Source organism: Columba livia, chromosome 2 (genome assembly GCF_036013475.1).
Source record: "Columba livia isolate bColLiv1 breed racing homer chromosome 2, bColLiv1.pat.W.v2, whole genome shotgun sequence".
NCBI classification, from domain to species: Eukaryota; Metazoa; Chordata; class Aves; order Columbiformes; family Columbidae; genus Columba; species Columba livia.
In genome coordinates this window covers 84,994,440-85,010,580 of record NC_088603.1, presented here as the reverse complement: position 1 = coordinate 85,010,580, position 16,141 = coordinate 84,994,440, and the positions used below count along the sequence as shown (strand labels likewise).

General features: G+C 36.2%; 1 protein-coding gene across 6 annotated transcripts in view; it reads right to left on the bottom strand.

Annotated features, from left to right (window-relative positions):
- DNAH5 (dynein axonemal heavy chain 5) overlaps positions 1 to 16,141 on the bottom strand; it is a 151,561-nt gene that overhangs the window by 40,376 nt on the left and 95,044 nt on the right. For 5 of the 6 annotated variants that reach the window (XR_010470345.1, XM_065052638.1, XM_065052639.1 and 2 more), the window contains exons 44-53: positions 13,325 to 13,501; positions 12,637 to 12,841; positions 11,961 to 12,103; positions 11,100 to 11,234; positions 8,868 to 8,990; positions 8,353 to 8,566; positions 7,507 to 7,730; positions 5,685 to 5,880; positions 3,543 to 3,715; positions 520 to 650 (exon numbers count right to left, since the gene is read on the bottom strand). Coding sequence is in view for 5 of the 6 variants with exons in the window: in XM_065052638.1 (XP_064908710.1) it covers positions 520 to 650; positions 3,543 to 3,715; positions 5,685 to 5,880; positions 7,507 to 7,730; positions 8,353 to 8,566; positions 8,868 to 8,990; positions 11,100 to 11,234; positions 11,961 to 12,103; positions 12,637 to 12,841; positions 13,325 to 13,501 (1,721 nt within the window). In the remaining variant the exon portion in view is untranslated. The remainder of the gene's footprint in view (positions 1 to 519; positions 651 to 3,542; positions 3,716 to 5,684; positions 5,881 to 7,506; positions 7,731 to 8,352; positions 8,567 to 8,867; positions 8,991 to 11,099; positions 11,235 to 11,960; positions 12,104 to 12,636; positions 12,842 to 13,324; positions 13,502 to 16,141) is intronic. The other variant, XM_065052641.1, reaches the window with a different exon arrangement.

Sequence of the window (16,141 nt, the reverse complement as noted above, 5' to 3'; positions counted from 1 at the left end):
AGTTATTCCAAAAGAAACCACATTAGGTTGAAGAATATGAAATAAGGCAAGATATGCTTGGAAAAGTCTGTCAAAATACTGATATACATAAGGCCTACGAAACTAATGGGCCTGGATGATGATTCTACCTCCTCACACAGGCATTATTTCAAATACTACAAGATAAACTCCTAAAGGCATTATGGATAGTTACTACCTACCAATACATTCAGTACAACTTGATATACTATGTGAAGACAGAGTAAAGATAACTTGACATTGCCAATATTCCTTCTCATTCTGTGAAACACAAAAAAGAGTTTACTACTACCAATATGGAAAAAGCTCTGGCTTATTGTAGAAAATCAAGCACATTTACTAAGTCTCAAAGGATTTTCATGTCTTTCCAGTGTATGCAACAGTGCTCAGCCTATGTTAAGCTTATTCTTTTTCCCACTGCAGAGACTGGAAGCCTGTTTTATTAATAGGAAGAGTCCAAACAAAAAGCACTTATTTACTTAAATTTTAATTAATGCTCACCTTGTTAACATTATCTGGAACGTATCATAGCCAGCTATGAAAGATGCCAGCCTTGTCAAGCTCTGCTTTCCTGAGCCACCAACTCCAACTAAAAGAGCATTTCCACGAGGAGTCCGAATCACCCGAGAAATCTGTATAAGATCAGAGTAATTTATTGCTACAATGTGTAAGAGTTATACACCCAAAAATCCCACGTTACTGTAGTAAAAAAGTTATATTACAAATGCAGAACAAACAAGAATTTTAAGGTTTAATTAAAGGATTCTATATTACTATTAACATCTTCTGTAGACATTTGCACTTTGCAATATTTTCTGTAAACTTTCCAATATTATAGTAACCACTTGATTCCATCGCTGTAAACTTTTAATTATCAGTAGAAATGCAACTCACACTTTGACAAAGCACAAGTGGATCTCAGCTGTGATTTGTTAGCAAAGTACTATCACAGCATGGCAGATTAATAAAATTGGGAAGGAAATAATAATTTCCCCAACATCATACTCTCTGGACAACTTCAGTAAAAGTCATCTCTCCAGGCCCCTTAATTGTGACCAGAAAGACAAGTTGTCCAAAGTGTGTTAAATTCAGGACAAACAGTCTCCAGTATTCTGTGCAGCAAGTAATAATACCGGCTTTATAATCAAACTTCTTAAGCTTCTTGTTTACTTTCTTATAAAAATGCACAGTATAAGTATGAATATTTGGTCCCAGTGAAAGACCTCCCAGGCAGATTTCCCTTTCTTGCTCATTTAATTATTTATTTTTTAAAGCAAAAGCCAGTAGTTACCTACTACTCCACATTTACCTTCAATTCAGGACAGTGCAATGTAAATAGACCTTTTGCAGTTCAGAGCAAAAAAAATTTTCAGCACTGTGAACTGCATGCAGCACCTGTCTCATCATCCACAGCCAAAATAACAATGCCAAGAAATCTAGAAACAGGCAGAAGGTGCTAGCTGATGCTGAGAAAACATGCCTTTAAGCACAGGAGAGAAACTTGTTCCGTACCCCATCAGTTGCACGTGGACAGATACTCTTGGCACACAGAAGAGCCTACCTTAATTTCCAGAACAGCATGGAGCCACTTGCCTCTCAAAGGCAAGGTAATAATAAGCAGCTGGTCTCCTCTGCACAAGCAGTGACCCAGAGTATTGGCTCCTTTTCTCTTTATTATCTTGAACATCCTGCTGATGCTCCTAGAATTCCATCATGCCAATAAGCAGCATACAATACCTATTTACTTGCCTTTCCTCTAACATACTTTTTTTTAAAGTTATTAAAAATAGTCGTGTCAATTTCCTGCAGTTTTAAGCCAATGCATTTTTATGTATTGCATGCAATGTACTTTCTGTTTTTCATAGGTTAAAGTTTCAGAAGCAAAGATAAAGTATGAAAGTTTGCTCTAATCATACTTAGTATTTAGCCAGAGAAAGAAAAATAGATTTGCACACCACCCTTGGAATATTACCAATCACTTATGGCAACTAGATTTTTTCCAGGCAGAGGCACAGAGGCTGTGAATTGGAAGCTTTGTTATCTGTTTAAATACATTCCTCAGCTTTAACTCATTGAAGTCATACTATATCAGCTCAGATTAGGCATTACCTTAACTGTGCTTACCTAGCTTTCTCTTAGAATCTGTCTCAAGTTCAACTAATACATAAAGCTCAGATATGCACAGCTGTAAATGCTGCTTTCAAGAATATGGGATCAGAGAAGCACTATACATTTTATCCAAGTGAAAGTTAAGGTAAGGTTTCAGGTATTTATCATCTAGCTATCCAAAGAAATGATCCCTGATGAGAGGTGGCTCTTCAGTGGAGAGGAGGGAGAGAAAGAAAAAAAAAAAAACAGGCTTGATCCTGAATTTATATAGATTTTTTTTACTAGAAATAAACCAGAATCTTGTGTGATTATAACAATTGTCCTAAAGAAATCCATAGCAGAACATTATCTATTTTGCAGATAAGGCCTTAAAAGTAAGGGACTAATTTTGTGAAATGACAAGAAACCACCCCAAAATTTTGAAAACTGTGGATGCAATGTTTTTTTAAATTATTATTAAATTTCTATTGTTTCTGTATTTATTATATTATTTGTTAGAACAGTACAATCCGATATGCAGTTCTTAATAATTTATGAGAAGAAATACAGATAATCTCCATGTGCAACTGAGAAACAATTGAGGGTTTAGTGGGTAGTTTTGTTTTGGGTTCATTGTGGTAGTTTTTTTTTGTTTGTGGGGGAGTGTCTGTTTTTTAAATGCTTCATCTTTGTATAAAGCCTATTCTGAGTGGACAATTATATCAAAATGTGCTGTGCTAAAAATAATGGTAAGCTCCAATCCATATTCAAATTAATTTTAAAAGACATGAGCATGCTGTGTATCTACAAAGGAAATTTGTACTGTGTTTATTCCTTCGCTGCTGTGCCTACTCCTTCATAAGCAAGCAATGATGTCCTAACCTGAATTTAATTTTACTCATGCCCACAAAAGCAGGGCTCTCAGAAGAATAAACAAGAAGAAAGGCTGAGATAGAGTTAGAATACCTTGTTTCCCCAAAAATAAGACAGGGTCTTATACAATTTTTGCTCCAACTGATGCTTACTTCTTTACATGCGTAGCTGCCTGGACGCTATTTAAATTGACCTTTTTTGTGAACTGTAACCAGGGCTTATTTTTGGAGCAGGGCTTATATTTCTAGAATCCTCAAAAATCCTGAAAAATCATGCTAGGGCTTATTTTTGGGTCTTGCCTTATTTTCAAGGAAACAGGGTAGTTAAGACCATGATCCCACCAGACATAAAATACAGATACAAAAGAATAGTTTCATATGGTGAATTTTCAGAAACGCAGAGTTTTAATACCTAGTCACAGAGTGATAGACAAAATACTTGCTAGCAATAAATTACCTGCTTCAGCTTTAGAAGTAATTTATTTTGATTCATGCGTACCTCCATTTATAGGTGCTGCGGGCAAGTGAAAAACAACAACAATAGGCAATCCAGTAAGAATATACCTTGACTAAATGAATCATAGCATCCTCAAAGAAAACCATGTCCATTCCAGTACCACGGACGTTCTCATTGTACCTTTGCAAAAACATATTTAAACGATTCCGTAGCTGTTGAAAGGAGTGAATTGGCTCATAGATTTTGGGCATATCTAAATTGACTTCACCTGATTTTTCACCTAAAACAAAAAACAAATAACAAAACCTTAGCAGTTTAAATGACTGACAAAGGAGAAGATTGGAGAAGATTGTTCTGGGACTTATTGAGAAACATCGGAATGATAACACAGTCCTTGGTCCCAACCAGCACAGGTTCATGAGGGGAAAGTCCTGCTTAACAAATTTAACTTCTTTCTACGACAAGGTTACCCACTTAGTTGACCAAGGGAAGCCTGTCAATATGATCTTTTGGGATTTCAGTAAAGCCTTTGATACTGTCTTTCACAGCATCCTCCTGGACAAGATGTCCAGCATATAGCTGGATAAACACACAATTGGCTGATGGGTCAGGCTCAAAGGGTTCTAGTGAGTGGGGTTATTTCAGTCTGGTGACCAGTCACTAGCGAGGTTCCACAGGGATTCATCTTAGGGCAACCACTTTTCAATGTCTTCATAAATGACTTAGACTCAGGACTTGAGGAAATGCTAAGTCAGTTCACCTATGACACAAAATTGGGGGGAGCTGTTGATACTCTCAAGGGCAGAGAGGCCCTGCAGAGGGGTCTGGACAAATTTGAGAACTGGACAATCACCAACCACATGAAGTTTAACAAGGGCAAGTACTGGATTTTGCACCTGGGACATGGCAACCCTGGCTGTACATACAGACTGGGGAATGAGATGCTGGAAAGCAGCTCAACATAGATGTATCTGGAGGTTCTGGTCAATGGCAAGTTGAACATGAGCCAACAGAGTGCCCTGGCAGCCAAAACGGCAAACCATGTCCTGGGATGCACCAAGCACAGCATTGCCACCTGGGTGAGGGAGGCTACTAGAAAGTGTCCAGAGGAGAGCTACAAGCTGGTGAAGGGTTTGGAGCCATATGAAGAGCAACTAAAGTCACTGGGTTTGCTCAGCCTGGAGAGAAGGAGACTAAGGTGAGACCTCAGCATGGCTACAGCTTCCTCACAAGCAGAGGAGGAGCGGCAGGCACTGATCTCTTCTCTCTGGTGACCAACAACAGAACCCGAGGGAATGGCAGGAAGATGTGCCAAGGGAGGTTTAGGCTGGATATTAGGAAAAGGTTATTCATGCAGAGGGTGGTGGAACACTGGAACAGGCTCCCCAGCGAGGCAGTCATGGCCCCAAGCCTGACAATATTCAAGAAACAATTGGACAACACCCTCAGACACATGGTGTGAACTCGGGAGTTGTCACATGCAGGGACAGGATTTGGACTCAATGATCCTTGTGGGTCCCTTCCAACTCAGGACATTCTATGATTCTATGATTACAGTGGGGTGAACACAGATAACTGAATCATCCAATGGCTTAAATAATGACCTTCCCCAAAACCCAAAGAACTGTTTTCTGTTCTTTTGCATCATCTAGCAAATATTCCCAGATCATTCAGCAAGGTCAGTGACACAGTGTTTTTATTTAAAGGACCCAGATTTGTTGTTATAATCCATAAAGATCATTCAAGAGATTTTACTAGCATTCAGGAGATTTTGAAATAATACTCATTTGTTCCAAAATCATATACTGGGTGTTTCCTAAGGAACAGTGGATTAGCCCAGAGACACTATTCTTTTACCAGATTTTTAGGGGATGCTAGTTAGAGTACTGTCCTTTACCTAATATTGCAATCCCATCACTTCAAGTTGTTCATACTACACTTCTTTCATCATTTGAGAATGATATAGATTAATGGTCACTATTTGGCAGTTTTGTCTGCCACATTGATGAAAATGGAAGCAAGATTTTTCTATACAGATAACCTGGATATAAATGTGGACTTAAAAATCCCATGAATATAAAGCTATGCCTCAGTTTGTAACACAGACTACCTTCAAAGTCAGTGGACAGAACAGTCACCCTTAATGCATAAACTTACTGTGCATTTTTAAGATGTCTTTCTATTAGCATTTTATTTCATATCCTCTACCCTATTCTTGCCACCTCCCGGTTATCAGAGTTCATTTTTACCAGTTTTTTCAGGTGTATCCCTTAAGAAGTCAACAAAGAATGCATCGATTTCAGGATCCAGCAAAGCTTTTGTTTCTCTAAATTCCTCTTCAATTAATTTTGCCACAGCTGCGTTAAACCAATTTACATCTTCTGAAGTTGTGAAACGGTCAGCAATAACACACTTACATTCATGTTTCCACAGTTTTATCAATACCTATTAAAAAATAAATAAATAAAGCATTTCAATCAGATTAGGCTTGAAACAAAGCTATGCCAATTTAAAAGCCATGCCTTTATTTATATATTTTAAAATCATGTTAACACTAGAAAATAATTTTGAGGTTTCTTCAGAAGAGATACCTTAATCTTCTCGTTCTGCCCAACAGCATTTTAAGCTTACATTCAGTTAACTGTGTTAGAAGCCTTAACCCAGCATTCTAAACCAGAGCATATTTAACAAATCAATGTTTTACTAGTGAAATAATTAGGGCTAGGGAAGCCCTAAAACCATATCCACACCTGTTAACACATGTTTATACACTAATAAACAACTCTTTTAACTGGTCATTAAGTAGAAGGTGGGTGGAATTAATAGCATCATGGCTGAATAATTTCATGCCAAACACAGATGTCACTCCCAATACTGTATTCAAAGTAGTTAGAGGAAAAAAAAAATAAATAAAGTATAAGTGTTTATATTGTTCCTTCCCTAAATTCAATATACCTTTAAAGTCCTTCAGTTTGGTCATAGGATGGAGAAGAAAAACCTGCCAGGTTCTTAATACTAGCAACACTGGTTTTAATCCTACACTATTATTATTACACAGTAATTTTAAAAAAAGAAAAAAAAAGTAAAAAAGTACTCCTTGAAAACCTATTGTTTGAGCCTACATCGCTTTGTACAAATGACACATACTATGTCAAGTCTCAGAACTAATATGCAAACTTTTACAACCAGATTTTGAGCAATTATTTGTTATACTGCAAAAGATATTAATTGACAATATATATACATAAAATCATCTCAGTGCTGTTTTAGCTTAAGAAATTAAAATCAGTTCTAAAATTTAAATTTGAAATGTAGTAGAATTCAGAAGCTCATTCAAAAAGCAGGGAAGTACATTAAACATGAAGTTATTATATAACCCAAATGTATAACAAATTTTCCAAGATTACCACAAAGATTGCTTTTCCAGCACTTAATGTTTCAGTGCTCTAAACACTAAATGGCTTTTCCTTAAAATAATTAAAATAGAAAAGGCACATAAAGTACTGAGCTCTTCTGGAAGAAAGGTGCATCATGGAAAAACGAAAAAAAAAAAAAAAATCACTATGATTCATTACTGCTTCTTCCTTTTAAGACATAAGCCAGAAAAATGTTAGGTAGATATTAGGCAGTGACTGAAAGCTGCAAGACACATGTGGAGAGAGGATAACGACTTATTTTTTTAATCAATATATATGCATTTTGATTAGGTTAAAATAAGTTCATCCATTCGCATATATTTCTTTGATTGCTACTTTCAAACAAACTAGCATTTGTCAGGAGTAGAACTGACAGTAGACAGAAGCAAGAAAAAGATAGAAGCAAACTCTCTTCCATCAAAAGAAGCATTTTTTGTTATAGTTATGAAACAAAGTTGTCATTTCTGTTGGCACTGTAAAATTTGGACTAAAACATCATTGCCTCAAAAAAGAAAAAAAAACTGAAAAACTTTTTTAATCAGAAGTTATATTTTTTCTAAAGTAAACTCAAATGCCAAGAAGTTAGACTGTTCATCCTCTTTGCTACACTAATTAGACACTAATTATAACAAAGCCACTGATGTGCTGCACTTACCTTTGGTTCATTGATCACTTCTGAAGTACTGTTCAGCATTCCTTGCCAAATCCTTGAGAGGTCTCGAAGGTTGAAGACATAATGGAACTTGGCTGGTGTGGGCAACATTTTTAGCTTGGTAATCTGCCACAGCCTACGTGTCAGTGGAACTAATTTGGCTACTGTTTTCTTCACATCTTCTGAAAATCCCCGCTCACTACAATAGTGCCCTTTTCCAATTACACCTGTGGGAAGGAAAAAAAAAAAAGCAGTGCAAAGAAAGATTTCTCTAAGATACACTAGCATAACACCAGGAGCTACGGTCTAAATCCTCCAAACCTTTTCTAATCTGTTGAAATGGTTTTCCAGTCTTTATTTAAATCGTGGTTTAACTGGTTTTAACACCATTCTACCACCAGATTTAGCTCTTAATTAACTGTCCATTAAAAATGTTCTTTTGTCTGCCAAAATATCTTCCACCACTTTTGAATAGCTAATCACTTCTCTGAGACTAATATGATTCTGTATTTTGTGAAAGTCTAGTCATTAGTCACTCATTCTTAGCATCAGCAGCACCTTCACAACTCTCTAGTACTGTCACTAAAACTAGGAATGCTAGGAATGGCCTTCATGCCATTCTTTCTAGTGCTTAGCATAGCAATAGATGCAGAAATATGACTGGACTTTAAAAATTTAGACTGATGAAGTTGCAAATTGGGAGTGATTACTGAAGGAAAATGTGCTGGTAAGTAAACCAGAGAGGGATTAAGCCTCAATCTTAAGCATATTGTTTACAAATAGAAGGATAAATAACAATCAACTACAATTTTCAAAAATGGGAGGGACACAAAGCTGATTTCCCTTTACCAAAAATTTTGTCAATTGAAGAATTAGAAGGCAGAGTACAGTTGAACACAGAAAATTGTCTCTTGAGCCTCTGTGGAATGTCATTGCGACCTCCTCCAGGGTGGATCATGGCAGCCAAAAATTGAATGTCCACAATGTTGGTAAATTCACCAGGCTTTTCCAGGTTATATAGTCCATTCTGTTCCATCAGCTGCCTAACTATCTCATTAGTGACCTGTAAAACAACCAGGTGATATATAACAGAACACTATACACACAAATAAATGAAATACAAAACATCCTTATGTACTTGAAAGATCTAATGAAGAGTATACCAATATTTTCTTCCCCAAACCCCTGCTACTTAGCTTCAGGAGAAAAATGCACTGCTAATCATAAGCATATTTAGATTGTCCTTCTCATTGCTAATATCTATGGACAAAAATCCAGGAAGCAAGGATGGAGGGAGGGAGAAGGGAGGGGAGGGGAGGAAGGAAATAATATCTTTTGCCTTCTTTTCCCTTTTACAAACTAACCTGATCTCCCCATTCATTTATTATGGGCATATTCACATCGTCAATGAAGACTGTCATCTTTTTGCCTGCAGGAGGACCATAAGTTGTGCCCATGCGCTTTTCCACATAACTTTCTATTGTACGCTGTTAAAAAGCAATTATTAGCATAGTTACAAAAAGCACTTCCTTTCATACATGATTCAATCATTTAAACATCTTAATGGTTTTGTTACACAGAATTTTACTAAGGAAGGTTTATACAACACATCTGCCAGAGGCCATTGCACTAGTTCAACTAGAATGTCTGAAATTTCATGGTATACAGCATTAGATTGTTATCAGATATAACAAATGTTTAGTGTAGACAGCTGTGCCTAAAAGCTTCATAATTCTGAAACCTTCTCAAACTTTTCTTTTATTGTAGTTAATCAACAGCAAAATTGAGGGCTACAGGCATTAAAGATTAAACTGATAATCTGCCAGATCTGAATGATGTGATTATTGAAGACCTTTCCAGCAGACATCAACGTACTTTGTAAAAGCATACAGTGATAATTAAATTCACACACATACCTACATAGACTTGATGAAATAACTTTGCTTAATAGTAGACTTACCACTACTTTTCTTCATATTGTCTTTCCATTGCACTGTACTTCTTAAGGTCCAGTTATTATTTATTCTACACCAAGTGAAAGCTCACTTAACCATACATAGTTATTCTTTAGTGCATATCTAAACACCATAGAACCATAGATTGCTTTGCCTTGGAAAGGACATTAAAGATCATCTAGTTCCAACCCACCTGCCTTGGGCAGGGACAACTTCCACTAGACCAGGTTGTTCAAAGCCCCATCCAACCTGGTCTGAAACAGTTCCAGGCATGAGACAACCACAACTTCTCTGGGAAAGGACTCACCACCAGTGACTTCCAGGGACTCACCACCCCCATTGTGAAGAATTTCATGCTTATATCTAATCTAACTCTACTGTCTTTCAGCTTGAAGTCATTACCCCTTTTTCTATCACTACATGCCCTTGTAAAAAGTCCCTCTCCAGCTTTCTTGTAGGTCCTTTTAAGTACTGGAAGGCTGCTATAAGGTCTTTCTGGAGCCTTTTCTTCTCCAGACTGAACAACCTCAACTCTCTCAGCCTGTCTTCATAGGAGAGGTGCTCCAGCACCTGATCATCTTCATTGCCCTCCTCTGGACTTGCTCCAACAGGTCCATGTCCCTCTTGGGGTACCTACATTCCTACATTGTGACTAGACTCCCATATGGTAGCCTGTAAAGTCTTCTTACACAAGTGGCATCAGTCAGACCAAGATTTCAGAAAGCCAGGGTAATTTAAAAACACATGTAACAGACAATGCTTTGGTCTAGATTGTAATCAGAGACCTGACTGTCAGACTTGCACACCTATTTCAGATGTCTTGATGGTCAACACGCTATAATCTAATAAAGTTGTCACTACTTTTTGTTCCTAAAGTCTAATTAATACAAGGAAAAATAGTAATGAAAATAAGATGAAAATTACATACTTGTATATTAAACATGTTAATATTTTCTACCATGCTATTGTATCAGTTGATAGATGATGCATCAAGCTTAGAGACAGCACTTATGATTACAGCACAAATAGTGCTTCAGCTTGGCATACTAAACTGTATTTAAAATATTTCCCATATATATTGCCATCAGGTTAAAGAAACTTGAAATAATTCAAAGTAGCTCAGTAGAAATTTGGATAGGCAGTGCAGTTCAGGATTCAAATATTCATAATTTTATTTAGTGCAGCTGTGCTGCACGTGTTACTTTTTTAATTAGCAATTTAATTTACTAAAATCTGAATTGTAGACAACACACTTTTTATGACAGACTGTTATGGGTAGCACTTATTTTACTCATGACTTTTTGTGAAATCTGAGTGAAGTCACTGACAGCTCTACCCAGTCAGTGAGTCCTGATACATTGGACATAAAAACATTAAATGTGATGAAGCAAATAACATGTATGGTATTGTAATAGTCCAAGAACAGCTCAATAACTATCGAAGAAGTTGAAGAGAACATGGTTTTCTCAAATGTCTTTTAAATCATGTGTTAGGACACTTAGTCCTTTTAAGCAGGTGTTTCTTTGTTTTTGCACTTATTTTCAATTCGATAAACCACTTTCAGAAGCATCCTCCTGGCAAGTTCTCAGAACCATCTCTGAATCCAGTCATGTTGTATTAGAAAATTAATGACTACTATACCTGGAAAATTAATGGGGTAGTTGCAGATGAAAAATTCAAACTCTTAGCCATGTGGCTTTCAGGGTTATATTTTGACATAAAACCTTTGACGATAACAGTCTTTGCAGTTCCTTGCTCACCAATTAGCAGGACAGCCTAGACAAAGACAACACTGAAATAAGATGAAACGCAAGAGCTGGGTGTCTTGGCAAAGCCTCAGCAACTCCATTTAGCTTTTAAAGTGAAATGAAGCTACACAATTTATCTAAAGTGAATCCTCAATAAGGGACATGTGGAAGCAAAGCAGTCAATGTCTCAGACTTTTGCAGGCCTCAGAACTTAAAAATATTTGCCATTAATGGTCATGTCAGTCAGCATGATTTAACTAAGAAAGGAATGGATTACTTGCAAAAGGAGTTATTATTCAAAAAAAGCACGTAACGTCTAGCACCTCGGTATCTGAAATATTTCAGTTGCTGTTGTTATTTATTATATTCTGCTTATCTGACACAATTTTAGTGAAGAACAGGTTGCATAACCTAAAGGTAGACAAACCCTGTAACTGCCCCTTGTGGGCAGAGTTCACATCAGCAGAGTCTAGCACTCTGCTGCCCTACGTGATGTCTCCTCTCCAACAGCTGTAATTACTGTTATTAATATTTCCACTACAGAAAGGATGGGTGAGGGCAAGACAAAAAAGTCCAGAAACAGTGAGTGTTCAAGACTTCGAGCATATTTATATGAATGTAGCTCCTGGAATCACCATTTTACATTAAAAAATAAAGTTCCTTCTTTTCAACAATGTAGTACTTCAATTCTACTTCATAAACTTTATCATGTGTACTGTTAGCACTATTTAGATGTGAAATGTAGAAAAAGTACCTTGCCCTGTTTTGCAATGTTTTTGATAAGGAAATCCATTCTCACGTTGTCCACATTAGGCACAAGAATGGACCCATACTCTGGAGTGCTGGTGCTGGGATATACATAATCTTCAACACGTGTGTTCCAGTGCATCCAATTACCTAATAAGAAAGAAATTAAGTTAGTGGTTTAGAAATACAAGGCATTGTTGCCACTTTTACCTTCTATTGAGTTGTTTCATCAGTCAGTGCCTCTGTCCCACACACACTAATCCCACTTTGTAAATCCTGAACAAAATTATAGAATCATATAATCATAAAATTATAGAATCATATAATCATAGAATCCCTCAAATTCAATCTAAGAGCTTTACTCCTCTTTCCTATTAATACATAAATTATGACAAGGACAAGGCTTGTCTATTTTTGTTCCCTTGACAATTTATCAACACAAAGTCCATGCAGCTTTTTGTAGCAATATATCCACATTTTGATTTCTCACAGGAAACAGGGGAAAAGCTTTATACAACATAACCAGTACAGTGTAGCTGGAAAACAAAACATGCTAATGAACAAGTATGCTAAAAAAAAAAAAAAAAAAAAAAAAGGTCTGAATTAATTTTCTAGAAGAAGCACATTTTTAAATTACTTTTTTTTTTTTTTTTTATCCCATACCACCCAGCTGAGTTACTAACCGTCAGATGCCACATAATAATCAAACATGGTATCTTCACTGCCTTCTGGGATACAGGGAAGATCAAGTTTTATTGTTGCATGCTTTCGAAGCCAGTGCTCCATTTTGCATCTGTCTTCCAGTTCTAGTAATGCTCCTACACTCCACATGAGAGAGAAGATGTACAGCCTTTCCAAATATTTTGAAGTCAATTCCCCTCCTTGCTCCTGAAGGATTAAGTTAGGTTTTAATTTTCAATAGTCTGAAAATTCTACTTGATAATCATTAGTGATATCAGATTAAAAGCTTTCAGTCGTTTAAATTTACTGATGTCTTCATCAATGAATAGACTGAATCAATATGAAGTAGACTACAAGATATACGAAAGTATTCCATAAATTTCACTTTTGATCACCCATTATAGAATTTGATCTGTTTAAATTCTTGTTTATGATCTGATAATAACACAACCAAAAAAACGGACAGAAAACTGCTGCCTAATGCATGTTACATGTCAGTGCTTAACATCAAATCCAAATGTGAAAGAGGGCACATCCTAGCTATTATTTTCTGAATAAAAACAAGGTATTCCTTACTAACATACCTCTTCATTTATTTGCGTACTCAAAGAATATTCTCTCTACATAACCTTGATGTAAAAATCATCTCCATTAGAATAAGTAAATATCAAAAAATCCAAATTACCTTACCTTAGGTGGGATGAGGCCCTGCAGCATATTAATGCTCTGCATAATCACAAAGGCTTCCAACATTTCAGTCTTGCATTGCAGAGACTGAACACTGAAGCGATATAAGTCTGGGAATGACGAAGAATACAGCTGACGTAGAATGTCAGCTTCTTGGAAAGAACGTCTTTTCAAAAATCCCTGTTAAAAAGCATGGTGAAAAAATAAATTTAGTTCCCAATGCAAGTCTCAGTAAATTCAACTCTAGTAATTCAAAAGGTTGGGCAGGGTTTGGCTAGCACAAGGTCTAACTTTACACAAATACACATAATTCCTACTGGATGTTAAACAAGGATACTGAAGAAAAAAAGCACTTTATTCAACAGCAAAAAAAATAATACTTATCAAATATATTTTTAAACTATAATGGCTGTTTAAGGTATACAAAACTTTGTAAATAAATAATACCATAAGTACTGAAGACGAGCTTGATTTATTCTGCACATTAGTATCTAGCAGTGATACAGGGTACCCCAGAAACATGTGGCAGTTGCAGCAAAAATGTCAGAATTTCAGGGAGAGATGTCTGCTGGTGTGTGTAGTGTTTTTATTGTGCTTCTCGGTATCCGTAACGCTGCCTAAACAAAACCTAATTAAAACTATCGATTTCTCAAGATCATAGAACATTATTTGTTCTTTGATGCCTTTAACTCAAAGTAATAATCTGCTTCTTTGAGTTAACCTGAAGCTTTCTCTTATCTGTGTGGCAGAATGCTTCTCATTTACATCCCATGAATTTATTTCCTACATAAAATACACTCACCAGCAGAAAGACTTGCAGATTCTTCCCCCAAATTCAAACTAAAATTTGGCATAAATTGGAACCAAATTAATTCCATTTAAACATAAGAAGGAACATTTATTGCTGTTGTTATGAGAGTGGTTAAACACTGGAGCAGGCCTCTCCATTTTTCTCCACAGTCTCCATCTCAAAACTCAACAGGACACAGTTCTGAGCAACTCACTCTAGTTTACTCTGCTTTGAGTGAGGTGTGTTCAACTACACAATCTCCGGAGGTCCATTCCAACCTCAACAATTATTTTGTGCTTCTGTGATTATTTTCTATATTTCAACTTTCATAATTTTTTGAAACTCTACCTTTTACTGCCCAGAGCAAATAAAATCTGGGAATGATAAATGAGAAAAACTTTCTAGAAACAGGTAGGTAGAAAACAAAGTGCTAAAGATTAAATGTCAGAACTACTTAAAACAGATGGTTGCAACTTCATCAGCTGTTCAGAAAATATTAGGGCTAAGTTGAAAAGTTGGTAAGATGTTTTTGCTTTGGAGGAAGTTGATGAGTAATAGATAAAACCTTGGATCACTTTGCAAAAGCTGCTTAAGAAGCATGTTAGACCAGAACAGCAATATGAAAAGTTTGAGAACTATTTCACTGAATTTGGAATTGCTTGTATTGCATCCCAGCTGCTATTTTTAGTTGTTTGCAAATTGCAAGGATGGGAAATGTAAGCATATACAACTTCCTGAGCTATTCATATTTGTTTCTAATTATTTTTCAAAGTTCTTCTGAAATATCAACAGATACTATGCTTCTTTCAGCATCTGAGAATTAGGCACTACAAAAGTAAGGAAATCCTCTAGCGAACAATGCAAGATTAACATCTACTCTGATCTGCTGGAATATGTAGTATATTGTACTACAAAACAGATTTAAAGGGAGGTGTGCTGAAAGAGCCATCAAGACATTTTATTTATGAAGTAAAACCAAATCAAACAAATAAATGTTATCGGCTCAAGTGATTAATAACTGTAGGTTGCAATTTTATATCCAATTGGGGGGAGGGGTGTGGGGAGAAAGGGAGGTTAGAAGGGCTGTTTCATGGCTGAAGTGAATGTAATTTTTAACTTCCTTTGTGTTATCCAAAAAGAAAAAAAAAAAAAAAAAAGCACCAAACATGTTATTGTTTTCATTTTGACTGTTGCTGCCACCAAAATAAATTAAAAGCATAAGGTCATGGATTAAATGAAACTACTTTGATGCAATGCTTACTTACTTACTTCAACACAACAAAATTTGGTCTGCATATCTCTTTAACATGAGGAGGTAAATCATGACTGATAAGGCAAACTAAAATGCTTTTGTTTGGTTTTGCTGTCTTTGCAGCTGAATCTACAGCTCAATTTAAACAGAAACATTCAAGAAGTTGTTGTCTGCAAATTAACCAATTCATGGAGGCAGAGCTGTGAGAATCTAACATTAGTAGGACCCCCTATGCAGTACAATAAGTACAGAAACGAACTACACAAGTGAAATCTCGTGGGAGCCACTGTCCTAGATGCATAATTTACACTTACACTTCCCAAGTATCCATATTAGCTTAAAAAAAAAAATAAGTATATATATATATATAATATATAACATTGCAATAATATACAAAAGCCACTTCTGTTGACTGTATATATTTGCACTGGTAAAACTTTAATAAACAGCCAAATTTTTAGAAAACTTATTAAACTTTCATTTTTCTAATAAGAATGCACACACATTTTGGACTTGGCAAAGAAACCTATCAAATTAATTAGTGATGATTCTCAAGTGTTGCTAAGTAGCAGTGATTGAACCACCAGCTCCACATGATTGAATGTCATTCTAAAAGGGAAACTGCTCTCTAGGCACTACTAGAGAAAGATGGTAACAACCGTCTGCAGCAACCCTTAGTCCTTTACAAGCAGGAATACTCCACAGGCAACAAGTCACAGCACAGGGATGCCTCCAGCACAGGAGAGAGTTTCTGATTACAATCACACTCCTTTTTCCT